Raw genomic sequence first — 27,019 nt, forward strand, 5'->3', positions numbered from 1 at the left:
TCAGGCTGCCTCACTCACACAGGCAGAGAGATGTCAGCACAAAGTCCCCTGACTATAACAGGGTAGTGATGGCCTAGTGGCAGTCTTGGAACTGCCCCAAGTAATATTTGAGAAGCAAGTCAGCAGCCATGGGTGTGTTAAACAGCTTTAATCTCGGTCATTGCGGCTTCTCGGCACAGTAAGAAATATTGCACATGATCAACATGTTTTGTTCTGGGAATGGGGACAATGGAAGGGGGAAATCACCTTCTTAGAAAGTACAACTCAAGTTGGGAGGGCAGAGGGTGGGGAAAATCCTCCCCGTGCCTGTGGCAAAGTGCAGGAGCCCCCCCCACCCCAAACTAACCTGAGTCTAGCCCCTCTGGGGGAAAAGGGGGGATGCATGAACTCCCCACTACTCCACAGGCCTCTTCCTGTGGCCCAAGGCTCATGCTACCCTCCAGCTTGCAGCCCTCAACAGGAGCCGTTCTGCATAAAGTACAAGTGAAAAGCTCTGAAGGGGGCTCAGGAGGGAGTCTGTGCCCCTGCTGCCCCTCAGCTGTGCCCCCCACCCCCAGCACAGGGAGGGACTATATACAAGGGGAACAGGCCACATCCCACGCCAACTGGAAAGGACAAAATGGCTTCCTGGGGAGGAGGTAACTACCCACTGTCTGACCCCCAATTCCTGCCATCTGTACTGTCCATATCCTGAGGGTGTGGACCTGTGGGTCCTGGGGTCTTCTCAAGGGCGCCTCACCTGCCTGTGGCAGCTGTGGAGGGGCCAGAGGGAGGTGGGGAGGGTTGGGAAGCCCCCTCCCAGCCAGGCTGTCCAGGCCCAGGCTCTGGAGGTGGAGGCAGTGGCGGGGCAGCTTGGGCAGTGCCAGAGTCCGAGCCTGGAGAGGTGGGGTCAGGGCCCCCAGCAGGGCTGGGAGTAGGGACAGGAGTAGCAGCCATGCCAGTAGGGGGTGGTCCAGAGAGAGGGGCCTCGGCCCCAGGGGGCTGCTCTGTGGGAGTGGCTGCCTGCATGATCTTCTGGCGAACCTCTCGGATCTTCAATTGCAGACACACCTTGGATGGGAAGATGTCTGCATAGCGGGCTTGGAAGGCTGCTGTGGCCTGGGCTGGGGGACAGAAAGATGGTGAGAGATGTGGTCAAGTCCCCATGAGTGATTCCCAGGAGTATGAGCCTTGCTCACCTGACGGGGAAGAAGCCATGATCCTGGAAGAGCTGCATGACCAGGGCCCGGCGTTGGTCCAGGGTACGCCGCAGCGATGAGTAGGGTACTTTCTCATACTCCAGCTCTCCTAGCACATCCTCCGTTTCAGTGCCTGCCCAGGTCAAGGGGAGGAGTCCAGTCACGGCTGCAGCAGAGACCCCGTCCTCCCTGCCATCACCCAAGTGCCCACCAAGCCTTGCCCCACTACCCTCACGACACCACCACTCCTGGAAGCCCTTGGGTCTCCTGAATACTGGCACCTGTGCGGTCAAAGGTGAAGATATCACCCTCGCACTTGGCGCTCTTGGGGGTGTTGGGCTCTGAGCTGCAGCTCGACCGTCTCCTCATCTTGCGCTTGGGTGAGGTGGGGTCCTCAGGCGCCGAGTCCAAGTCTAGCCAAACAAGCAGACTTTGCTTTAGTGGAGGCAGGTGGCCTCTGGCTGTCCCCCACTTACTTAGGAGCCAGGGCTGCCTACCAGTGGAATTCTTCCTCTTCTTGCGGTAGGAGCCAAGGATGGCCCGAGGCGAGGTGGCCAGAGACTGCAGGGTGGGTGAAGGCAGCACCTCCTCTGGCCGAAACTCGGGTAGCTCAGCAAAGCGCTCTTCAAAGTCCACTTCTGACAGGACCCTGCTGGAGGGCCAGCAGGGTCACCCCTTTTTGTCTCAGTCTGCAGCTGCCCCATCTCCCACCAGCCCTAGGTAGTCCACCAAGATCCCGGTCCCTGCTCACTTGTCCACAGAGTCAAAGGTCTTCTTCAGGGGTGGGGGCCGCACCTTCATCTTCTTGCCAGAAGTCGTCACTTCTTTGCGCTCAGGTGTCTCCCCAGCTGCCCTCCCACTACTGCCCTCACTGCTGCTTCCACTAGGGACTGTGGCTGCTGGAGCAGGAGCTGGGCTGGGGGGAGTGGGAGGCTCCCCACGACTCTCCAGGCCCAGCCCAGGGACTCGCCAGTCTGAGGATGAGCTGGGGAATTTGCTGGCCTAGGGTGGGGATAGGCAAGAACACTGGGCTTAGATAGAGGTATTGGAGTTATAAAGGGGGGGGGGGTGTCATGGGAGCTCAGGCCTGTAATCCAGCACTCGGCACTGCCACAAGTAGTAGACCAGCTTAGGCTACAGAGACGAGCCTCAAAAAGGAGCAGAGTAGGGTAGATGAGGAGCCACTAGCCAGAAACAAGATGAGGCGAGAAGAAAAATGAGACCCTTGACCTCCCTCCAAAGGCCAGGATACCCCAAATGCAGACCCCAAATATGATGATATACAGCAGATAGGCAGGAGACTCACAGAGGAAAAAGAACAGTTAAAAGCGGCCAGCAGCCAGACCAGCACTAGGGAAGTCCATAGCCAGCTAGATACTTACAGTCTCAGGGCCTTTGGTGCCAGGTCGCTCCTCAGCAGGCAGGGGTAGGGGTGGGCTGCTCCGGGCAGCAGGAGGCCACGTCTCTGGGGGAGGTGGGGGGGCTGGGGGTGTGGGCTGCCCCTCAAGCTCGGATTCTGGAGCAGCTGGCTCTCGGGCTGCGCCAGAGTCCAGAGACTGTCGGGATGTAGGTCCAGGCCGCCCAGTGGCACCTGATTCGAAAGACCCCACGGGGATGCTGGCGATGGCTGCCTTCACCTTCTGGGGGGCCTTTGGGCTAGGCCGCTGAGCCTTGGGAGCCACTAAGCTGTAGGTCATGGAGCCTGCTGGTAAGGAAAGGAACATCTACTAAGCCAGGCCTCACTGAAGCCCGTTCCCTGAATTCCCCAACTTGCACAAACCCTGCGCAGAGTCTCCCTGACACCCACCTGTGGTACTAGAGAAAGGACTAGTGGGGGCTGGAGTGGCAGTGGCAGAGGCTGCTGGGCCCTTGGGCAGAATGGCAGCAGCAGGGGGGGGGGGGCTGGTGGCCACCGTGTAGACCAGGCTTGGAGGAGCTTGGGAAGGTGGGCCCAGGGGTGCTGAGGTGGGTGCAGGGCTGCCAGGGTAAAACGCCGTTATGACAGGACCTCCAGGGGCTGTACAGGCAGGAGGCAACTGGGGGCTAGGTACAGGTGACACGCCCACCTGGCCAGGAGCCAGCAGTGGAGCTTGGCCTGCTGGGGTAAGACAGAGAAGGCAGGAACCAAGTCAGGGTCTGGAGCTGTTGCAACCCCACCCCAAGTCCCCAGGCCAGCCCTCACCTGAGAGCAGGGGCTGTACAAAGGCAGGACCACTGGGCCCCAACGATGTGAAGCCCAGAGCTACAGAGCTGGTGGGCCCGTATGAGGTCACTGTTCCAGCCTGACTGCATGCAGGACTGCTACCCAGAGGCAGAGTGTGCCCACCTGCTGACTGCACATAAGTGATTCTGCCACAGGAGAGGAAATGGGAGGAGTCAAGTGAGGTGGGCTGGCCCTACCCCACCCCCGGTCTGCCCTGCAGTGAGGAAAAGGGGTAACTGGACCCACCTTGTGGAAGAGGGCAGCAGGACCTTCTGAGGCTGCGATGTGGGTCCTGGCATTGTGGCTGGGCTCAGGGGCGGCACCAGGCCACTAGGTGTGCTCACGGGCACAGGAGTCAGCTGGATAATCTGTGGGCAAAAGCTAGAGTGAGATGTGATCCCAAAGAAGGAGAGCACGGACTGCAGGCTGAGGAGGGTCCAGATGATGAACAGGTACAGAGAGACACTGAGCAACGAGGAAAGCAGTGGGCTGCACAGCAACATTAAGAAAAACGGGCAGCTGCTCACAGATCCTCCCTGCTAAGCCTACCTGCTCTCCTGAGTTCTAACTACAATGTCCATGTTCCCTTTTCACGTCTCCCTCGTAGGATACTGAGCAAATTCCTAAGCCTGTTTTCGCAGACACTCTGGGCTTTCTCTGGACATCCCCAGCTTTTTTTCTTCTTATTTCTACTTTTATGTATGAGTGTTTTGCCTGCATGGGCACTGTGTGCATGCAGTGCCTGTGGAAGCCAGAAGAGGGCGTTTGATCCCCTGGAACTGGAGTTACAGATGGTTGTGCACTAAAGAGGTGCTGGGAACCCAGGTCCTCTGTAAGAACAAGTGCTCTCCAGTTTCCCTGCCCACCTTTTTGAGACAGGTGGGCCTGGAACTCATTGTGCAGAAGGCTGGCCTTACACTCACCCAGATGTCCATGTGCTCTGTTTCCCGAGTGTTAGAAGTAAATGGGTGTGCCATCATACCCAGCCCCAACTCATTTTCTGCATCAGCTTACAGACCTCCCTTGCTAATTAACCCCTACTCAAAAGGCATGACTTCCTCTTCCTTATTCCTATCCCCATCCTTCCCAACAACTGCCAGGATTTACAGCTTGCGCTTGCCCTGTTGTTCTTCTCACACTCTTAATAAATGTCAACCCCCAAGCTTCAGATAAACACGTAAGTGGAAAAACCACCAGTCTAAGTCCCAAAGGGGAAAACAGGGAAGACAAGCAGTAGCACAGGTGACCACAAGGATGACACCCAACAGTGAGGCAAGGTGAGCCACTACCAGTGTCTTACTTACCTTGCTGGGTTGCTGGGCACCATTTTGGACAGGTACTGAGAAAGGAGAGCTAACCAGGGGCAGTGGCTGGCCAGCCCCTCCACCTCGAACTGACATGCTAGGGGCAGCCAGTGGAACTAGCACCTTCCCAGGAAGCAGCTGGGCTGAGCCCCCTGCAGGTGTGGCCTGGACAGGAGAAACTGACTGGGCTAGAAGAGACAACAAAAGGTTAGGAGACAATCAAACAGGCTGGGCCCAAATCCTTGCCATGCCGTGCCTCACCTTTAGGGGGTGGGGCGGAAGGTACGGACTGCAGGATAGGGATGCCAGCAGTGGGCGCAGTGGCAGCCAAGACCTTGCCGTTGGTCGAGGTGCCCGGAGGGAGAGTGAAACGGATGCTGGTGGTGGGTGCAGGGCCACCAGGAGCTGCTGCCTTGGTCCCAGGGGGTGGTGCTGGGGCGGGTGCCACTTGAAGCTGCTGGGGCAGTGTGGGCAGGATGTACTGCACCTGGGTGATTCCCCCAGCCTTGCCTAGGGCACCCGGCTGCAGGATGCCCAGGGGTACTGGCCCATTGGGGCCACTCCCAGCACTTGCTCCTGAGCCTGCAGGGGTCACACTGCCTGGGGCTCCCTGGGCAATAAACTGAACAGCAGACGATGCAGGAGCCCCGTAGCCCGGGGTACCCACCAGCAGGTTGGTGACAGTAGCAGGTGCCTTCCCCACAGTGCCCAGTAGGGGACCAGCTACCAAGTGTGGGGCTGGCGAGGTGGCGGCTGCTGACTTCTTATCTGAATACACTAAACTGACACCCAATGGGGAACCCCCAGGCACCCGAGACCCAGTGCCCAGTTCAGTCCTGGCACCTGTGTCATTTGAAGACGCCTCAGCCCGGCCAGAGGTGGGAAAGGGCTTAGAGGCAATGGGCACAGGGGTGCTGCTGACAGGCCGTACCACATTGGTGACCATGGTGGCGGCAGGGCGGGACAGAGGGGCTGCTGGAGCCCCATAGGCCAGTGATGGGGCCGGGGTTGCGGGCACTCGTGGACCACTGCCCTCCCGTTCCTCCTTGCTTGGAGGCAGAACCAGTGTCTGCAGAATGTTTCCTCCCCCACTGGGAGGTGCTGCAATGACCGAGGGGCCTGGTGCCTCCAGGCTGCCAACACTTTCTGGTCTCTTGCGCCGGAAGGTGCCAGGATCCGTAGGAAGAAACCGAGTGGTTTTGGAAGGTGTTGTTGGACCCCCAGCTCCAGGAGGTGGGGGCCGTAGCGGGACTGCTGTGCCGCCCTGACCAGACTCCTGGGTCTTAAAGGTTCCAGAGCCCAGTGAAAAGGAGGTTGAGACTGAAGTGGAAGCAGGTGAGGAGGAGGAAGATGGGGTGGGACCATAGCCTTTGCTGAAGGCTGCAGGTGGATCCGGGGGCCCTGGCGGCTCGGGGTCCAGGGTTGGACGGCAATGGGTAAAAGAGGAGCGGATGACAGGTGAGAACACCTTACGGCCAAAGCCCTGGGTTAAGGAAAGAGAAATCCAAGTCAGGGAGTGTAGACAGCTGGAACCCCTGCCTACTCATAAGCCAGGAAAACCAAAAGCACCTCTGCCAGCTGAAGGCCAACTCATTCTGGATGTGACCCAACTGCCCACGAGCCAAGCAGCTTGCTGTCTTCAGACCCATCCTCCCCGGGTCAACCGTCCAGGAGCGTTCTGAGAGCAGCAGGACAGCATCCTACCCCGCCAACAAGCCTCACCTTGTGGCCCTCGGGCTCCTCCCCAGAGCTGTTTCCGCTCTCACTGTCAGTCACCCGCTCCTTGCACTTGAGGTCGATGTCGGCAGCGCCAAAACTGTCATCAGCTGAGGGGACAGCAACAGCGTGGGGAAGGGAATGAATACCGAACCACCCAGGAGGAAACAGTCTAGGACAGAATCTGAGCTCTGGCTTCAGCTCTGTGCCAAGCAGACTAGTGAGTGGACGGATGGTGACCATGGCAGCAGCATGGCAGGACAGAGGGGCCCTGGAGGATAGTCCTGGGCCCACGGCCGTGTGCATCTGACCAGAGCAGCACTTGAAACATACACTGGGAGGAGCATCCAGTGCTCTGCGAATGACACCCATGTCCTTGGGTTTCCTGCATGGCAGGCGGCCTCCTTGGCCAAAGCAGAATTGGCGGTCTACAGCCACAAACAAACATGGAAAAGAACAGGCTGAAGGATCCTGAAGCCCAGGGACCTGGATTCTGGACACTCTCTGAGCCTTTGGTACAAGGCCCCACCAGGACTGTACACCTGCCCTACTCACCAATGACATCGTCATCCCCTTCTTCCTCACAGATGACCATGCGCTCCTCATCACTGGTCATGTCCTCACTGGCAGCACGCTGAGATCGAGAGGCTCGAGGGGGCAACAGTGGGGGCCGCCCACTAGTGGCCAAGGTACCTCCCTCACCAGGAGCTGCAAAGGATCCTGGAGTGCCATACTGGGGGGAAGGCTTTGGGGCCGAGTACGACGTGGGGCCAGAAACCATCTGTGGAACAGGTGGCAGGGAGGATTTAGTTGGGTCTGCTGCCTCATGCAGCCCTCCCTCCCTGGTGACCTGTGCCTCAAACCTGGGTCAGTTCTTGTAGTGCCTGGCTGTCGACTTCCCCACCATCCAGACCGTGCACTCCGCTGTGGGAGAAGGCTCTGGGTCGGGCAGAACCAGGTCCCCCAACCGTGTGGAGTCGCTCTGCTCCACAGGGGCCACTGCCTGGAGCCTTGGTGTCCGAGGTCAGGAGTGTCTGGGCTGCAACGGACAGGAGCTCAGAAGACACTGGAAAGCACAAGTTGTTGGGGCTGTCAAAGTCAGGAGGCCTCCCACCAGCACCTGGACAGATGTGTCCAGATCTTGGGCACAAACAGGCTGGAGCTCCTGAGTCACTTGGTAGAGATAAAACACCAATCTCCAGCCCAACATCTCCTCCCTGAAGTTTCTGTCCTCTGGGACAAGCCCGTTCCTGGCAGCAGACATTCTCAGTGAGCAAACCTGGACACTGGTCCATGAGGTTTTGGCTGGTCAGTTAACTTTCTGAGCCTTAGTGTTCCTATGTGAGAGAAGCAGTAAGATTCCCCACTCTCACATATCCACACCATTATACCCCCAAAAGTACCCCAGAACTCCTAGAGGCAGCCGATCCAGGGCACACTGAGTGGCAGTGGTTCCAACTATGGTTTCGGGGAGCCAACCAAACTAGGGTTTAAATCTTGGTTGTGGCACTTATTAGCCTAGGACTTTACTCAAGTAACTTGGCATCTCTGAGGCTATATCCTCATCTGGAAAAGAGATCTGACTTTTGAGCATGTAGTAAATGCTCAATCAAGAGTAGTAGGCAATGATTGGTACTTGGGTCTCTTTTCTGCACCCCCTGGCTCATTCACGTAAAATAACTGCCAGTTCCTTTGTGGGTGAGTCCTCAAAAGCAACGAAAAAGACAAGTTGCTCAGGCAGGGATTGAGCAAGCAAGGGGAAGGCTGGCAGCCCTCGGGGAGAGGTGGCAGGGGAGAGCCAAGGAGCTGACTAACCCCCAGGGGCAGCAGCGGTTCCCGTCTCCGACATGCTCCGTTCCCGCGTCTCCTTGTGCCCTCCTGCCAGCCCCAGGCTCGTGGGCTTGGCCTCTGAGCTGGACTTCTTTCGGTCCTTGTTGCACCACTTCCAATCTGGGTGAGCCTTGAAGTGGGCCTCTTTCACCTGGCAGGAAAGGGGGCGACCCTTCACTCACCACCCCACCAGAGGACACTGGGAAGGGCCAAGGGGAAGAAGAATCACCTGGAAGGCCAGATCGTGGTATTTCTGCTTCTCCTTGGGCCCCAGGGCATACCACCATTCTCCCAGGATCTTGCTGACAGTCCGGTTATCCTGGTTGGGGTGCCGCTGGTGGACCAAGGCCCGGTGCCGCTTGCTAAAGATCATGAAGGCGTTCATGGGCCGACGGATGTGGTCCTTCTCCCGCTGCCGTTAGCAGAGCCCAGAGAAGGAGAGTTAGGGCTGGGACACAGGCTTGGGGTCCCGGGGAGCAAAGCTCAGGTATAAGGGAAACACCTTGTTAGGACTTCGTCCATCCTTCTCAGAAGATGAGTCTCGTTCCTTGGGCAGGGCACTCAGGGACTGGGTCCGGCGCTTTCCAGGTGGCAGAGGCAGCTGAATCTCAGGAGACATGATGGAGAGGAAGCTGTGGGGAGCATGAGGGGCAGTGAGGAGCATGTGTTTGACTCTGCAGCCCCCAGCTCCCCAGCCTATGCCAGGCCCTGAGGACTCACGCATCATCATGGTCACTCTCCGTCTCGCTGTCCAGCCGAGGCTCTCCTGGGGGGCCAGGGGCCTCCTCCTCAGCAGTAGGAGGAAGACTTTTACCAGGATCCACACCCCCCAAAGTGAGTGGAGGTCCAGGCCCTGGGCTCTCAGGGCATGTGGCTCCAGGGGGCCGCCCAGGGTCAGGAGGGGCAGCTCCTGGTGGCTGCTCATGAGCAACGGCAGCTGACTCAGCAGGTTCTAGGAGCAGAACAGTCAATCAGAGGGCTCCTGGGCTACCTGGACCCCCATCCCCAAGCATTCCCATAGTCCCTACCCCTTACCTTTGCTCTGGTTGGAGGCCACAGGGTGGCTGGCAGGTTGCTGGGCCTCACTAGGCTGCACAGAGGGGTCTGGCTGGCTGGGTGCCAGGAAGGGGACCAAAGAGTGCCAGGGGAACACAGCCACAGAACGAGGTTCCACATTTGTCCACACTGTAGGAAGAAGCCATGTGAGCTGGGTACCAGGAGAGCTTGGCCCTAACCTCCACCCAACCTGTGTGAGATGGCTCCACCCAGTCTTTATACCCTCTGCCTCTTAGGTCGGTCAGTAAGACATCAATCAGGGGGAAAAAAATCCCTAAAAGGTCTCTAGATTTACAAAAAAAAAAATAAGTGAGTAAAATGAAAAAAGAAAGAGAAGCAGGAAAGAGAAATAGTACTCATGTCCCAGTCCTCCGTCCCAACCTCCACCAGCCCTGCCACCAGGGACCAAGCCAGAGGAACTGGCTCCTGCCACAAACCAGGTCATTCTCAGCTGCCATTCCCCACTCTGATGTCCTAAGACCTTTGCAAGGCTGGACAACCCTCCCCACAACCATGTCATCACATCCTCACAACTATGCTGCCATCTGATGTAGCCCCTCACCTTGGCCTCACACTCCCCCTTCTCCATTCCTGAGGTTAAGGGCCCTATTTCCCCTTCTGTCTCTACTCATTTCCACGGCTTGGAATCTCAAACAGCCCCATAGTGAGTAATACCCTCCTTGCCACCCCCAAACCAGTCCCCAGAGAGCTAGACCTGCCCTTCCTGGGTGGGGTCCAGGTGGCTCTCCTCTTTTGTCTTCTAAACAGACTCCAACACCCAGTCAGAAGCTTCCCTCCCTGTGAACCCCTGGGCTTATCTCATGCCCAGTGTCCAGTCTCCTTGCCCAGAAAGATGGAAGGTGTGGTAAACTCCCCAGAAGAGGAGGCAGGGACAATGGGACAGAGGAGAGAAAGCTAAAGTGCCAGGTATTTCCTTGAGGTGACAGACAGGAAGATAATCCCATCACCAGTGGGATTTTACAAGGTCCAACATTCAGGCTCAGCTCCACCTGAAAGCTGGGTGGCAAAGTAGGTGATTCTTGAGCTGGGACCACGCCTGCTGGACTGAGGAGCAAGGCTATCAGTGAGCTTCCCCACATTGCCAGGCCGCAGGCTCCAGGGGAAGTGGAACCAGCAGAGAAGAGAGGCCCCTGCTCAGGGGGAGAGGGAAGGAGGGAAACGCCCTATCTCTGATATCCATCATTCCCTGCCTCCCCCTGCTCCAGAGCAACCTGACCTGAGGTGACCCCACCCCAAGACCAGAAATCGAATCTGGGGGAGCACTATATGAAGACCTGGCCTCGAGACCTGATTCTGAGGGACTGACAAAGGAAAGGAGCCCTAAAAGAAAGAGGGAACAGGGAAGCAGGGAACAAAACTGGAAGGCACTCAAGATTCCCAACATCCTTGCCCCCCCACCCCAAAGCCAGCTAGGGACTCCAACCCCAGGACAGCCTGCAAGGCCCTGGATGTGTTTCCATCTCCACAAAAATCTTCCTCATCAAGACCTCCTAGCTTTCTTGGAAACGGAGGGATGGAGAGGCCAAGCAGACAATGGGGCAGTCCTTTGGTGCTACCCTCACCCTCCAGGTAGGTGTGCCTCTCTCCCGCCCTCCCAACAAATCACACCATCACTACTGCTACCCACAGTCTGTTCTGAGCAACGGGGCTTCTCACAAAACCTGTCCTGGGACCACTACTCCGTGCCCCCATATTCCACACCTTCCACCAGCAGGACTCGGTCTGCTCCTATTCTAACCCAGACTCCAAAGCCTGTTACTCTGTAGCCCCTACCCACCAATCACAACGGATCTGTAGCACCCCGTCACTTTAGCACCACACCTGTCTCCATGAACACCCCACTCCTCACTCCCACCGCTCGGCTACACTCACACCTGCCATCGCTAACCACTCGGCCCTGCTAGAGTCCAAACTTTCTCTGCCATCCCTTTACTCTTCCTCACCCGCGCAGGTACTACATCCCATAACCGACACTCCGCACTTCGCACCCCGACATCTTGACCCCTGCAGTCCCAGCGCCGGACGCTACTGACCGAACATGCCGAGGCCACGAGAGGCCGCGCCGGACGCGGGCATCAGGGGCCTGTGGGCCGAGTACATGGTCCGGAGCGGCGGGAGCCCGACAGGGGCTCGCACCTCCTCAGCGGCCGACGCCGCTCCGCCCGCAGCCCGCTCCTTGGCCGTCGCCGCTCCGGCCCGGGGGGAGCGGGAGGCCGTCGCCGCATGCCCCCCCCCCGCAGCCCCCTCCGGCCGCCCCACGCGGGGGTCTTCGCCGGACGCGCCTGCGCAAAGCGCCGCTGCCTCCCGCCGCCCAGGGGGCGGGGGAGGTCAGCGCGAGTCGTCCCCGCCCCGCCCCCCGGCGCGCGCGGGGGCCGTCACGGGGCGCGCGGCTCGGGGGCCATCGGCGCCGCCCCCTCCCTTTCCCTCCTCCCTCGCAGAGTCCAGCGGGCGGGGCGGGCGGGGCGGGGCGCGGCGCGCGTGCGCGGGGGCGGCCCCCTCCCTTCTCCGCTGGCTGGCTGGCTGGCTGGCTCGCTCCCTCCCTCCCTCGAAGCTCCGGCGGGTAACGGCTCTGGCCCGGAGCGCCCGGCAGACAGCGCCGCCGCCCCGCCTTTCGGGCCCTGAGCCGGCGGCTGGGCACCTGGTCGACCTCGGGTCCCAGGCGGATAGACGGACTAGCGTGGCTGCGTCCGTGCGCTCCAAGCGAGCCCCGCGCCGAACCACCGCCGCCTCCCCGCCCCGCCACTACTACGCGCTCCCCTCCCCCCGCCGCGCCTTCCCTCCGCCCCTTCCCCGCTTCCCCCGCGGCCTTCCGCGCAAGCCCAGCCCCCTGCGCTTGAGCCCATTGGCTGCTGACGCCGCGCGCGGGTCAGGCCCCACCGCGCCCACCCCCATTGGCCGCCCCGGGGGAACGTCAGTCATATGCAAATAAGGGCGGGGCGGGGTGGACTACGGTTGGCTCCAAGCCGGCCGGGGGCGGGCCCGCAGCAGGGTGGCAGGGAGGGCGCACTGCAGCAAAGGCAGCAAGCCAGGGGGGCGGTTCAGGGTGCCGTGCTGCAGAGGCCCCAAGTGGAGTGCCGTGCTGTGTCCAGGGCGCGCGAGGAACACGCTCACTCGCGGCGTGGCCGACCTGGCGAGCCGGGTCTTGCAGGGAGGTGAAGGTTTGGGCAAATCATCCCTGAGCCCTAACTCAAGTATACAGGCGTGCGCAGACTCCTCATAGATCTATTTCCATGCCACACCCATTATCGCTTACACACCACTACGGACACCGCACGTCTTACACCCGTACTGTCACACACGAAGTCATACTCCACCCACCTCCTGGCATAGATGTACTACCTCAAAAGGACATGATCTTTACCTCCCTACCCCACCATCACTTCACATTCCTCAACCTCATGCCTTAGTAACACTCAATACTTCCACCAGCCCACATGAATTAGGCCAACCTCAGCAGACATTGCTTGTCCACTATACCCAGACTCACTCTCACACAGCCTTTCTAAGTACCCATTCAGTACTGCCATCCCCGGCCACACCAACTCACAGACACTAGCCCCACACTCCAGGGCACCGACTCCTTCAGTATCCAGAGTCCTGTGGCCTTCTACCATCATTCCACTAGAAAGCTATCAGCTACTCTGGAGCTTGTACAGTGTAAAGCACTGAGTCACACCACTACCCACCTTCTAGGGTCATCTGGCACCCAGAAAAAAGACCAGGAGAAAGAAAAGGTAGCTGGGTGGTGGTGGCACACGCCTTTAATCCCAGCACTCTGTGAGTTCGAGGCCAGCCTGGGCTACAAAGTGAGTTCCAGGACAGACTCCAAAGATACACAGAGAAACCCTGTCTCAAAAAAAAAAGAAAAGACTGGAGCAACCACGTGCTGGAAGCTTGTATGTTTCCTTTCTCAGAAGTCTCACAACCACCCAGAGAGGGAGATCAGCTGTACACCCATTGTTTAAGTGAGAAAATGAAGTTCAAAGAGACTGAGTAAATTATGCATGATTAGCCAGGGCTTTAAAAACTCAGGAATCCAATTCAAGTGCTCTGGTCAGTACTCAAGGTGGACACAAACAGGGAATTCCAAAAAGGCCCAGAAACAAGATCAAACATGACAATAAAGTACAGAAAGGTAAGCACAGGCAGGAGAGAGTCTGGGGTTGACAAATAGGCTGAACAGTCACAGAGGGTCAGGCGGACCTAGAGGGGCTTCTATAAAGGAGAGGTCTTCAACAAGAGCAGGCACCCCTCCTTTTCAGCTTGCCCCCAGTCAACAACAAAGCTGAAGGCAGAAGAGGGCAAAAACTGAGCAACCTGATCTTAAGGGGACAGGAAGGTCGGTAACCCTCTGACCTCCAGAGGGCCAGACACTTGGCTGACAGCCTGGAGGGACTACCAGCGGGACTATTAGGTGACTGCCCCTCCTTTATGCAGCCCCAGACTCAGACCCTCCATTACCTCACTGCCCCAGGGACTGCAATGTGAGGCTGAAATCAATGTGGCCCACTATCTCCCCACTGCTTCCCCACCTCTTTCCAACGGTAAGTCTCAGTGAGTCACCCACTGGCAAGTTAACCCCTTCCCCACTCTAGTGTGGCCCAGGGACAGAGCTCAGAGAAGGTTGTCTTCCCCACCACTGTTGGGTGAGAAAAAGCCATGCACAGCACAGCACGGAGAGAGGGCCTCACATCTGGGGCGATTTGCACATCTGGTAGAACACACAGTACCCATGGAAAAAGGCTAGGAAGAGGCCCTTTTCAGGGCAGGGTACAACCAAGTGGGGGCCCTGAGTGGCAGGGAGGGGCTGGAATCCGGGTGGGAAGGGCCCCCCTGCCCTGGGCACTGGGCCAGCCCTATACTTAGCTTCTATTGTTCGGAGTGGAAGAACCCTGGGTGGGGGTGGTCTGTGAGTGAAAGGGAAAGAGCAGGTCCTATCCCCCAAACAGCTTCCCTCCAGCCATACCCAGCCCTCACTGGGGCCTCCCAAGTTGGAAAGGGCTGAGGGTTGCCCTAAACCAGGGCCCCAGCCCTATCTGAGGGGAGGTACACAGCCATCCTTCACTCACGGAAGGTACTGGGCAGGGCTATGACGGGAACCACCCGCAGCACCACCCTTCATCAGCTCCACAAAAGCTTTAGCCCAAAACCACATAGCTCCCAACAAAACACACCATCCTGGCCTGGGGACAGAGAGCCCAGACACATCAACAGCCACCTAGGGTGGTGCAGGCTAGGGCCTGCCCCACGCCTGCGGCAAGCTGCCAGGGATACTGACGGACCAAGGGACTCGGAACTCATGGCCCATTTATTGAGCCCGTGAGGCACCGCGCCCTCACCAGCCGCCCTTGGCTGCTCCCTACCCTGCTCTCCAGCCCGGTCCGGGCTCGGCTCACCACCCCGGTGTCCCCAGCTTCCCTCACCGGTTCTCCACATACACACCCACCTACCCACCCACCCATCCCAGGAGGCGTCGGCGACGGCCAGGGTTGCCTGGGGAACGAGCCTAGGATTGGGCTGGCAAGGCTCCACAGGGATGGGGGGCTAAAAATAGCGTCAGGGTGAGTCAGTGTGAGCCAAGCTAGGGTAGGGTAGGCAGGGGGAGCAAGGAAAAAAGAGGGAGGGGGTAAGTGGGGGGGTCCCCAGGGATTGGGAGAAGAGCAGGATGCAGGTGGCAAGCGGGATGGGGCCTGGGGGTGGAAAGGTGCGAAGGCGGGAAGTGAGTGGTTGTGTGCAGGCTCCCGGGCAGGTCCGCTCCAGCTGAGGGAGGCGCCACGGCCCGGCGGAGGAGGGGGCGCCGCCCTGCGTTCCCCTCCTCTCAGCGCTCACGAGATTTTCCACTAGCCTCCTGGCCCCCAGCCAGTCCCCGGCAGGCCCTACAAAGCCGCTTTGTGCTTGGAAGGCGGGCGGGTGCCCGACCGGCCTGACACCCACGCGGGCCGCGACGGGGCGCAGGCCAGCTGGCACCCAGTCTGTCTGGGATGGGGGGGGAGGATCACCCAGCAGGAGGACCTGGCCGCGCAGGGGTTAACTACACAGAAGTGGGGGTGCTCTGCCAATCGGCGGTCGGAAGGTGCAACAGTAACCAATAGAAAGGACCGAGACCCGCCGCCTTGGTTAGGGGGGTGGTAAGCTTCCCCCAAGGGTGCGCGGGAGCACGCACCCATAGGTGCGGGTGGGATTGGGCGCGGCCTGTCTGTGTCCACAAAGCCCCAGGTGCACCGTTTTCCTGTCTTTTTCTCAAGCAACAGGCTGAGGTGGCGGGGAGAGACATCTTGCATTCAGGAGGTGACACAGCCGACATCTGAACCCAAGCCTGCCCGACTCCAGCGTTTCAGCCGAAATAGAGACCCGGGTTTCCTACCCGCGCCCTCATGTGGAGCGGGAACCAGGGACGAAGTGCGGGCGGAGAAGGCGGCGCACCGGGCTAGGGTCCAGCCGCCTGCGGTGCAGCCGCTGCCGCCGGTGGTAATGGGAGCCAGACGCCGCCGCCGCTACTAATGCGCCTCCCTCCCGGCCACTAATGGAGCCATTAATGCCCGGGCGCCAGGGTCTCCGGGATGCAGCCCCCCCCCCCCGCGCTGCGCATGCGTACGTCTACTGCCCTGCCGCCAGCTGCCACGAGGAGGCAGCCTGACCCCTCTAAGTATCCGGTGCTAGAGGCTGTTAAGCTTGGAGAGAACTGGGGGTCTCTTACGAAGATTCCTACAGGCTCAGGAAAGTTCCTTCCTTCTCTTATCGTCTCCCCCAAGTAACGCTCTTCCCATGATTCTTTCTCTCTCGGATAGTCTTCTGATATCTGACACTGAGAGCCAACCTTCCCCCTCCTCTAGGCTTTTCACTTGCCCTAGCTTCTTTCTCAGCCTTGGTCTCAAGCCCGACCTGGGCTTCTCCTCCTCCATGGCACCCATCCTCCAAGTCTGGAGTCTAGTGACATCTCCAGCTCCAGACAGCCGACAGTTCATGCACCTTCACACTTTCTTTCACGCCCCTGAACTCCGTTTACTCATCATACTTCATATGTTACCTCTAATGAAAACCCTACCTCCACTTCCTTCTCAAGCCTACAAGAACCAGAGTTGTCCCTGGCCTCTAGCTTCCTCAGATGAAATAGCTCTCTTGGCTCTCCCTTGTCCCATCCCGGAGCATCTGCCTTTCCACTCACTTACCCCAGGACTGATCAGCCCCTCTCTAGGCCTCATTTTTTCCCACAGCTCATGGCATAGTGAAATGCTGCTCGGTCTCGAGCTGGCACCAAATGTGTCCCCTGGAAGACTGGGGTGGGGATGCTTGGGGTCATGCCCTCTAGCAGGTGGGTGGGTGGGTGGGCATGGAACCTGCTTTCCTGCCACCCCCTCGAGCCGGATCTCCTAGCTTGGCCCATATAGCCTCATCTTCCTGCCAGTGGGGAACAGGTGTATGGTGGGTGGATGTACAAGCTAGACACCAACATTTCTCAGCAGGTTTCAGGGCAAAAATGGACAGCTAATTTGTAAAGGACCAAGAAAGAGCTCCCAGGCCTGGACAACCTTCTCATACTCTCTAAGAAAGGTGTGGGGAAGGGGGGGGGCCCTGCACACAAAGGCTTTTGCTGTACAAACAACCTGAATTAACTCCCAGAACTTACGTAAAGGCGCAAGGGGAGAACTGACTCTACAATCTGTCTTCTGGCTCCTCACACTAATAATTTAAAGGAAGTGGGAGGGGGGGGGCTTAGTGTTTGGCAACTGGTTTGAAAAGATAAAGAACCTGGACTAGAGAGATGAGGGAGCAGGTAAGTAGCTTGCTGCCAAGCCTCACTACCTCAGTTCAAGTCCCACAATCCACATGATAAACATACATTGTCCTCTGACTTTCACAAACTCACAGTGGCACATTCAGGCATACATACATGCACATTCTCTCTCTCTCTCTCTCTCAAAATAAATAAATGAACATTTGAAAAAAACAGACTCTGACATACACAGACTATGGTAGAAGGCTGGGGCAAAGGCAGCAAGAGGATCTAAACAATAAGAGCTGTGGCAGCACACATCTGTAATCCCAGCACTGGGGGGGGGGGGCGGTTGAAACAGGAGGACTGCCCTAAGTTCAAGGTCAGTCTAGCCTACAAAATGAGACCTAGTCTCCAAAGGAAAAAATATGCAAAAACCCCTGGGTCTGATCCCCCAGTGCCACGTACAGTGCCCATGCTTGTGACCGCAGCACCCAGGAGGTGGACGCAGAAGGAAGGGCTCAAGGGCCAGCTAGGACTATAAAAAACCTTGTCTCAAAAAACCAGCACCAACAACAAAATATACCAGACAGGTGAAGGTCAATGGAAGGCTAGGAAAGGGAGGGCCAGGGGAGGCCGAGGCAGACCCAGAACCCCTGTATTGGGAGCCAAGGCTGGAAGCTTGACAAGCTAGTCTGGAGCCTAAGCAGGAACAAAACCATGAAGGTGTACCTCGCCAGTCCTCAGACAGACAGACAGGTAGAGGTCAGAGGTCTAGAAAATGAAATAAAGACCCAGGAAGAGAAGAGAAAACCACCTGGCGCCCAGGGGAAAGATGGACACACAGTGGTTGGAAGAGGGACACAAGCCCCGAGAAGACAACCGCACGGAGAACCAGGAGCTGCAGTGAGTGTCGACACTGCAGAGCCATGCAGGAAGCTGGGGGCTGGGAAGGAGACCCCCAGCAATGGGAATGGGACATCTGGCCTCCTGGGCAGAGACTACAGGTTGGAAGGAGGGGCGGGTTCCTTTCCTGGGGAACAGGCGGGAAGAGTCAAAGGGAGGTGGCAATGGCAGCTGGCTGGCCATGCCATGAACAGAATGCAGAGAATGCCAGCAGCCTGCCCCAGCATGTCCCCCAGAGGAAGCAAATGCCTGGGGAGGGGGCAGGAGCAGGCAGGCTGCCCTGGCCCACCCCCTCACACCTGCTACCCTCTGATAGAGGGTCAGGCCCTGACTTGGAAGAGCAAAAGGGGCCAGGACTGTGTGACCCTATTGTACCACTAGACAGCTTGCCCTACTTGAACTTTAGAGGCAGTAGGCCCCCCAGGCACCTGCCCTCCAGAGGGAGGCCTCTGCGAGAAGAATGAAAGGCTGGTTGCCTGCAGCCCTGAGGGCAGCCCAGATACCACAGTATGGGTGTAGTCAGGGAGTCACTGTTCAGAACTGCCAGGACAGGCGCTGAACAAGTTCTGACAACCAGGTGGCCTCCAGCAAAGGGCCTCCCTTTCCTGAACCTTAATTCTACATCTGGACAACAGAGCTGGGAATCCTTGTTTCCTAGCATCAGGTGGATTTGATGAAATGGCCCCAAGCCTGGGGCTAGGCACATAGTATATGCTCAATAAAGGGTTGTTGTAATCATCATCATCATTACACTGATAGTGCTTCAAATGCCTGGTATCTGGAGCCAGATAGTGTGTGTTCAAATCCCAGCCCTCTCTCTTCTTAGCTCGGTGACCTTAGGTAAGTGACTTACAGATTCTCTGAGCGGCAGGCAGGCCCCCAGGCATCTAATGGGAAGGAATCTTCATGCTGACTTCCCAGGGTGCTGTGAGGACTCTGAGTGAATACTCAGCAGGGCGCATGCATGGTATGCCAGCTACAGTACTGCTGGTCCTCACTAAGCCTACCAGAGCTCTTGGCAGTGAGTCTTACGATCTGGAAGCTGGAAGACCTGGGTAAGGCAAAGATGTGCCTTCCCTGTCAGGTGACATCAGGACCTTCTTTTGGACAAGGCCTCAGTTTTCCTCATCTGGATATGACAAGAGCCCCTCCTAGGCCTGTCCTGGTAGGCCTCAGCATTACCTGCAGTGATGCCAACCTTGCCCACCCAGCACTGGAGTGCGTGTGTGTGCCGAGAGGCATACAGCTCAGCAATAGGGGCTGTGGGCATGCAAGAAACAGGGCTCAGAGGGTGGCTAGAGACCTCCACCTGCATTTTACAGATCTTAAACAGAAATCCCTGCTGAAATGGTAGTCCATGGGTCAGCTTCTGTAACAAGTGCAAAATGTGCAGGAGAGAAGGGTGCATTTCACAGCCTCGGACAGACACAGCCGTGTCCCCGTGCCCTGGCTCTGGAGGCAGGCCGAGGCTGGTGCCTGTTAAGGGCAAGGCTCCTCCCCAAGCCACATCAACTGCTACCCACATCCACAAACCAGACTCCTGCCTTTATGATCTCCTCTGGCCTCAGGGCTTGAACTCACCCTCCACAGTGCAGCAATGATCACATCTCCTCAAAACCTTCAATGACTCCCCCACTGTCCCCAGGATAAAAATGACCCTCTGAAGTCTGACTCTTGCTCACCAATTCAGCTGCACATCCCAATAACCCCCTACTTTCCAGGGACCTTAATTTTATAGTCTCTAGCCTTCTGATTATCTGCTTCTACCTCAATGCCTTTGCACACTCCCCTGTCTACCTGCCGTAGCCTGATCCATCTATACGCCCATCATGGCGTCGCCGTTCACAGGCCTCTGGCCCTTCCTCCAAGCCCTTCCTGACTTTTCTGGCTGGATAAACATCTTCTCAAGACTTGCGTGGCTTCCAGAATACTGACCACCAACCCCCAACCACTTAGCTTGTCACTGTTTACAGACAGCTATCTACTACACCCTGTTCTCAGGATAGCCAGGCTAGCTAGATTCACAGCTGGAGGAGTGCCCAGTACCCACCTTCCAATCCTGGCCTTCCACATAAATAGAAAAGGGCCTGTTAAGAGTCTTCTCTGTCTTATTGGGGGTGGGGGTGCACACCTTTAATCCCAGCACTTGGGAGGCAGAAGCAGGCAGATCGGTGAGTTCAAGGCTGGCCTATTCTACACAGCAAGTTCCAGGAGAGCCAGGGCTACACAGAGAAACCCTGTCTCAAAAAGCAAAAAAAAAAAAAAAAAAAGCCGTCTGTCTTCCCTTCTTTTACTAAGCACCAGAGCCAGCCTGCCTTAATAATGTAACATCACTAATTTGGCCTCAGTTTCTTCTAAACAAGCACATTCCTTGCACCCACCTATCAGGGATGCAAAGACAAAATGAGCTAACATCAGAAATGGGTTAGCACAGGGTGTATGTGGCGAGTGCTGTGTTACGGGCTGGGTGTGAAACATGGCAAGATAACCGTGCGTAATGCTTATCTTCTTGGAGGCCCAGTCCTCCAGGCCCAGGAGGTGTCGTCATGACTATCACTCTGTCCCTCCATCTGCCCCACAGAGGCCTGACTTGGGGAATGCATTCTCAGTAGAACCTTGACGACAGTCCCTAACAAGCAGCCTCTGATAATGCCACACCAAGTCTGAAAAGTCCTTTGCTTGGCATGTGAGCCTCTAGCGCATCTGTGCAGGGGCAGACCACCTTCCCCCATAGCCATCCTGGGACAGGCGGCTCATCACTCTCGAAAGCCCAGCTCAGACGGTAGCCCAGCCACCTACCCGCTTACCTGTTCCGGGCCTGCCCATGATGACCTCCTTCTTGGGGGCCGGGTGGCTGGGATAGCTGCTGGGCACTAGAACTGGCAACAGGGCAGCAGGTGAAGGGTGAAAGGCCACGGGCTGGAAGGGTGAAGAAGCCAGGCCCAAGGTGGGCATCGGCTGGGCCACAGCAGTCGGAGCGGCTGGAGGCACAGTGATGGGCACGGGGGCAGGCAGAGGCGGAGGCAGGCCAGGCTTCCCACTGGCCACCCCAGGGGGCACTGGGGTCTCTCGGCAACCCCGCCCGGGTCCCCCAGCCCGTGCCTCACCGGCAGTGCCCACCTCTCCAGGGAATTTGGAGGGCAGTGGCACATCGGGGTTGCGGACAATGACAGGTGAGTCCCTCTGCACGGCAGGCACCCTTCGCACAGAAGGCCCTGGGTCCGAGGTAAGTCCAGCAGGTGGGGGCAACAGCAGCAATGGTGACGGCTGACGGGAGCAGCGAGAGAAGGGCACAGCAGGTGATACAGCCCGGAAGCCAGCCGGTGTGGAGGGAGTAGGTGTATGGGACACCGAGTCCACTCCGGAGTCCAAGCTGTCACTCTTGGGGAAATCTGGGGCAGCTCCTCCACCTCCTGCCCCAGAGGCCCCCAATGTCCCTGGGTGGGGTAACAGTTCCGTCTTCCTCCGCCCAGGGCTAATGGGCACAGTAAAGGTTAGGTTGGTCTGGAAGGTGGGTAGGATGCCAGAGGAATGGCGCTCTCGAGGGGCAGGTGGCGGTGGATGGGGGCCCAAGTCCGGTGGGGTCAGCACACCTGCCTTAGGGGTACTGGCGCTCAGGTGGCGGCTACGAACAGCAGTGCGTTGGATGACAGGTGAGGCATTAATGGGGCTGAAGTTGGCAGGGCGGAAGCCGAAGAGTGGTGAGGGGGAGGGGGAGGGAGCTGGCGAGAAGGGTGACTGTGTAGAGACCGGTGAGAAGGAAGGTGTGCCTGACCGGGAGCTGCCCAGTGACACCAGCATCACAGCCGCCTCACACTCATCAAACTCAAAGCGTGACAGGTCGGCAGGCGCTACCAGGCGTGGGCGAGAGTCTCCCCGGGCTGCCACACTGCTGGCCTCACTGTCCCTCGAGGTCTCGTCACCCCAGTCAAACTCAGTGCTTCCTTCACGGGCTGCCACACCAGCAGGCCGCCCAGTCCCACCTGGCCCACTGTCTGCCAGGCCCTCCATCTCTTTGGTTCTCATGGAAAGGTGGCGTGAGCAGTAGCCCCGCCGCTGGGACTCCTTCATGCAGCCATCCCGAGAGCAGAGCCGGCGCCACTGCTTCCCGTTGAACTTCTTTCGGATACCGTTGGGCGTGCAGACCACATCACCCTTCTTGTACTTCTGCTGAGCAGCTGTCAATGGTGTGCGAGCACGGGCTGATGGTGCAGCTCCTTTCTCCAGGGAGGCCACGCTGCTGCTCCGGCTGCCACCCTGGCTTCCTTCCTGGCAGGGCGAAGGCTGCTCACCGGGGCGACCAGGGCCAGCAAAGGCTGGGGACTTCGGGGGCGGTGACCGGAGCTGGGGTGGAGGCAGTGGGAGCAGGACTGGGGTGCCCAGGGCTGGAGGGTGTTTCTCCTCACCCTCTGCACAGTGAGTCCCCAGGTTGCTACCAAAGCTGATGTTGGAGACCTCAGCATCCTCAGGCTGCTTGGGCTCCAAGGAAGAAGGGCAAGGAGGCAATGTGACCCCAGGCTCAGCCTGCTCTTCCTCTGGGCCTGCAAGGTGCTTCCTCAGCAAGGCCTCAGGTTCCCAGGGGGGGGCGAAGCAGGCGCAGGCTAGAGCGGGTGACCCACACAGCCTCCTCGGGCTCACGGTGCAGTGGCTGTTGGGCTTGTGGCAGAGTGCCTGGTGGGCCTGGGTGGGAGCTGGGGCCAGGGCTGAGACGGACCTTATAGGCAGCCGGTTTAGTGGCCACTTCCACCACTACCCCCTCTCGGTAGGCAGCTACACCAGGATCTACACAGGTACAGACAGCTGTGCCCACCATCAGTGCACCTGGAGGTGGCGTGGCATCCAAAACTACATCCACACCACCACCTGAGACCCCTTCATAGAAAGTCAAGGCCCGGTCCCCAGGGAACTGCACACCCAGGTCCTGGCTACGGCGCACCTGGCGCACAACAGCAGGCAGGAAGAGGCCATCACCACGCCGAGCCAGCACCCGCTGAGACCTTAGTTGCCGAAGGTCATAGGCACCACTGGTGCCACCAGAGGGCCAGGGGCCTGGACCACAAGCCTCAGCGGGCTCATCCTCCAGATCAGCTGAGTGCTCGCTGGCTGTGTCAGTAGAGGAGGACCGGGTGGAAGTGGGTGGCCTTGGAGGTACACCCAGGGCACTGGCATCCTCAGGGGTCCGCTCACGCTCTTCAGGGGCTCCTACCATGCCACCGCTTCCGGCACCATGCTCTTCTACATACTTCTTCTTTGGGGCCCGGGACTTGAATGTGGCTGTCTTGCGACTAAGTGAAGGCTCCCAGCGGCCCGCCTCCCCATCCCCCTTGGGGTCCTCAGCTAGGCCTGGAGTCGGGTCACTGGGCTGCAGCTCTGGAGGTGGCTCCTCAGCTCCAGGGTCCTGCTCAGCCTCCTCTTCCTCACCTTCTTCAGCCTCTTCTGGCCCTGTCTGCTCCTGTGGCTGTGCTTCCTCATCACCCTCCTCTGGCTTGTCACCCTCCCTGGCCTCTCGCCGTCTCAAAGCCTTGGCCCTGGTAGCTGGTGGGGACGTGCTGCCGCTGGCAGAACCTACAAGGCTAGGGCACACCTTCTTCATTGGCTTCATTGTCTGTCTGTCCACCTATGAGACAGGAGAGCAGCAGAGATCATCGGAAGCAACTGTGAATACCCACAGACCCAGGGGCCCGCGGGACTTTCTATTTTGCTGAGCTGACTGTCTGAATTCCATGACCCACAACAAGGCTATCCCTAACTCATGTGAGCTCTGGCAAGCATACAGACACAGACTGGCACCTGGGTCTCCTAAACATACACAGCCTGGCTCCTTGGGGAGCATTTGCATACCTGCTCTCTCCACAGGGGACATGGAGCCTACAGGCTCTAACTGCCCCAAGCAGTGTGAGGAGCCCTGAGAGTTCACACTACAGAGCACTCATACTGTCCTAAGCCCTCTGCTAAGCTTGCTAATTTCCTCTCGCAACAGCCCTAAGAAATGGGTGCTACTATCAAGCAAGGTCCAGAGAGACAAAGTGATTTAAGATCATCAACCTAAGAAGTAGCCGATTCAGGGGGTCTGAACCCCAGCTCTCTAGGACTCCAGAGTCTGTGCTCCTAGCCACTTCTGTGTGCTGCCTGTCACATGATCCACAGGGCATGCTTGCTCTCACTCTTACCACACCAAGAGCACACAGGCAAATGCACGCACACACACACACACACACACACACACACACACACACACACACACACACCAGCATACATAAGCACCAAGCCACAGAAAGGGAGGCCACACAGCTGAGATGCGAGCCTCTTTCCTCCCTCCACCCCTCCAGGAAGTCCTGCATGGCCAGGTACTGTGGGAAGGAAGGAGTACGCAGCTGAGAGTCCCTAGGGAAGGTTGCCCACTCTGCTCTGCATCCCAGGGCTGCCAGGCACAGCCATCTTCCCAGATCCTGGCAGAGAGCAGGCAGGGACACGTTTGGGGCAAGAGCTCATACCAGCACGGCCACAGAACTGTACATGAGCACACGCATGCGCACAAATACAGGCACACGTCATCACACAGTGGGACACAGAACTGCACACCCCAGAATTTCTCTGTCCCACTACATGGGAGTCTTCCCCTTCCCCCAACAGCACCCAGTGCGATGCCTGCAGGCCCAGCCCCCACTTCTGGTCTGCATGCATCCTCACCCAAACTGGGCTGGCTGGGCAGTATGTCTGAACTAACTGGTCAGTGTCCCTAAATACCCAAATATGCCCTCCAACTCCAGGTGGGGATAAGTAGGATGAGGTCAGAGAAAGCAGGACAAGCCCAACAAGCCAACCTCACCCACTTCCTGAACAGTCATTCTGCCCGCCCCCTTTCAAGCTGCCCTGAGAAAAGAAAGGGGAAAAAAAAGCAAAACAAAACCCCCAAAACTTTACTCTGAAGTGACTTGGAAAACTTGAGAGGCCAAAAATGAGTCCAACTGCCCTAGATGCTCCCAGAAGTCACACACAATCAGAGCCCCTCTGACAGTCTTCAGGCTACCCGCAATCCCAGAGCTCTCCAACTTGGGGCTTTCTCTTCCTGTGGGACAATCCCGGGGTTTTCATAGGCAGAGTCTGCAGGGCCTGAGATTGGCACCCAAAGTGCTCTGGAGTTAGGCAGACTCCATTGCCATCTCCCCACTGACCTGCTAGGGCACCGTTCTGGAGCCTGGGATTTGGTACCAACCCTGCCCAAACACGAACCTTTACACCCCACCCAGGGCCTACAAGCACACCATCTGACATCCCTTAGCCCTCTTGTCTGAACTGGTCGGTCTCTTTACCCTGGAGCCAAACCTCTCTTTCTTGGGGCCTACTCTCTTCCTGTCCACCGTAGCTGACTACCAGCCAGGGTCCTGTGGGCCCTCACCTCTCTCACAGAAGGGAGAGGTGACTCCTGAAGCCCAGGTCACCCCATGTCCTTTAGGGTCTCGTACCCTCTATTTCCATTCACCCTCCTGGCACCATCTTCTCTGCACTCTCCCATCTTGTCACCTCCTCTACCTTTCTCCTCGGATACTAGGCCCCCTCCTGTTACCCCTGCTGGTCACCCCATTTATTTCTATCACCTATTCCTCCCAGTCACTCTCCGGTCAGCCATCTCTAGACCTCCAAACCTGACACCTCTGCCCATCGCCTCTCTTCATCACCCCCTTCAACTCGATCCCCTTCCTCCCCGTCAGCCTCATCTAATCCTGTCCTATCACCCTCCTTTCCTGTTGCCAGTGCTCTGCCCACTACCCTCTTCCCCCACTCACTCCGTTCTGCCACTCCCCCCTTCCCACCACTTCCTCCACTCTGTCTCCCCTTCCCACACCATTCCGCCCACCTCTTTTGCCCTGTACCCCCTTCCCGTCCCTGCCACCTGTCCCCTCTCGGCCTCCAGCTCCCCTCCACCCCGCACGCTGTGTCAGCCTTGGCCCCGCCCTTCACCTCGGGCTCCGCGGGGTTTCGGGGCGGGGGGCCGTGGCCCCGGCTCAGTCCGGTCCGGTCCCTCCCCGCCCCCCCTCCGGCTCTCCCTCTCGATTCTCCCTTTTTTTTTACTCCAACACACAAAATGGTGAATGGACCTGCAACAGCTGGAGCAACCAGCCAATTGGCGGCCACAACCCCGCTGACCGGCGCCAACCTAGACCAATAGATATTCGCAGTCTAGTCGGCTCCGCCTATCGGCCACGAGCGACACTCGCTGAGACCAATCGTGCCCTTCCGGCAGCGCCAAGAGGCGGGGCTAAATTCCAAGACCGGCCTCCCTCCGGGACCGACACCAACCTAAGCCTACGACTGCCTGATAAGCCTAGATCCTTACCTTACAACAAGTGATGGACATCTGCTTTAACCAATTAACAGACTAGTTCTGTGACGAATGACAAATACAGTACCCAATCACCATGCACTTTGGCAGGAACCCAGCCCCTGCAAAGGACAGTAGCCAATGAACTAACGGGAGGAGGGGCTAAAGAACATGTCGTCCAATGAGAAAGCTGAGGAGGCGTGACCCGAGCGTTTGTTGACCAGCTGATCGCAGTTCCTGCTGGGAATAGTAGTCTTCTCCTGTATCCGGCCGGTAGTCGACAACATAAGGCAGACTACAACTCCCATGTGACAGAGTGCCTGGAGCACCAAAGAACCCGGGCGAGGAGAAAAAGTCTGAAAGGGCAGTTCCTCCTGAGTCTCGCTGGACACCGGGAACATCTTAGACCCAGGGCCCCGACTCACCCGGATTCCCGGTTCTGGCGTCGCCAGTGGCTCCTCGCAGTGGCAGCGGTAGCGGCACGAGGGGGAGGTGCGAGGAGCAGCCAACCGACACCCTCGAGTCCCGCAGCCAATCAGCAACGGCTGGGGCGGCGCAATGACCTCACCGGTTCTACTCTCTTACCCCTCCCCCACGAGGTTGTTGGTGCTGGTAGCCAGAGTAGAGAAGTTTGGGGTAGGGGGATGGGAAAAGAACTAGTGATGTCACCTTCCCTCTGCGTGATTGGCTGTCGGGTGGCCGAACTACGACCAATCAGCAGTCTCGAAAACTCTGGCGCGGCCCCGCGGAAAGCCCTGTTGCCACCAG

The 27,019-nt window shown here is 58.2% G+C and overlaps 1 protein-coding gene across 1 annotated transcript; it reads right to left on the reverse strand.

The window, feature by feature from the left end:
• Positions 1 to 129: 129 nt before the first annotated feature.
• Cic (capicua transcriptional repressor) lies at positions 130 to 26,261 on the reverse strand. Its single transcript, XM_036208412.1, is given in 22 exon segments — positions 130 to 1,106; positions 1,183 to 1,311; positions 1,460 to 1,591; positions 1,676 to 1,827; positions 1,930 to 2,180; positions 2,561 to 2,880; positions 2,986 to 3,273; positions 3,361 to 3,527; positions 3,628 to 3,749; positions 4,686 to 4,873; positions 4,947 to 6,168; positions 6,408 to 6,511; positions 6,957 to 7,182; positions 7,265 to 7,467; positions 8,217 to 8,382; positions 8,461 to 8,643; positions 8,734 to 8,863; positions 8,952 to 9,183; positions 9,267 to 9,416; positions 20,736 to 22,512; positions 22,514 to 23,545; positions 25,891 to 26,261. Coding segments are annotated over 21 exon segments (7,530 nt in total). The 5' UTR covers positions 23,531 to 23,545; positions 25,891 to 26,261; the 3' UTR covers positions 130 to 735.
• Between the last annotated feature and the right edge of the window lie 758 nt (positions 26,262 to 27,019).

Source organism: Onychomys torridus, chromosome 1, assembly GCF_903995425.1.
Source record: "Onychomys torridus chromosome 1, mOncTor1.1, whole genome shotgun sequence".
Classification (NCBI taxonomy): Eukaryota; Metazoa; Chordata; class Mammalia; order Rodentia; family Cricetidae; genus Onychomys; species Onychomys torridus.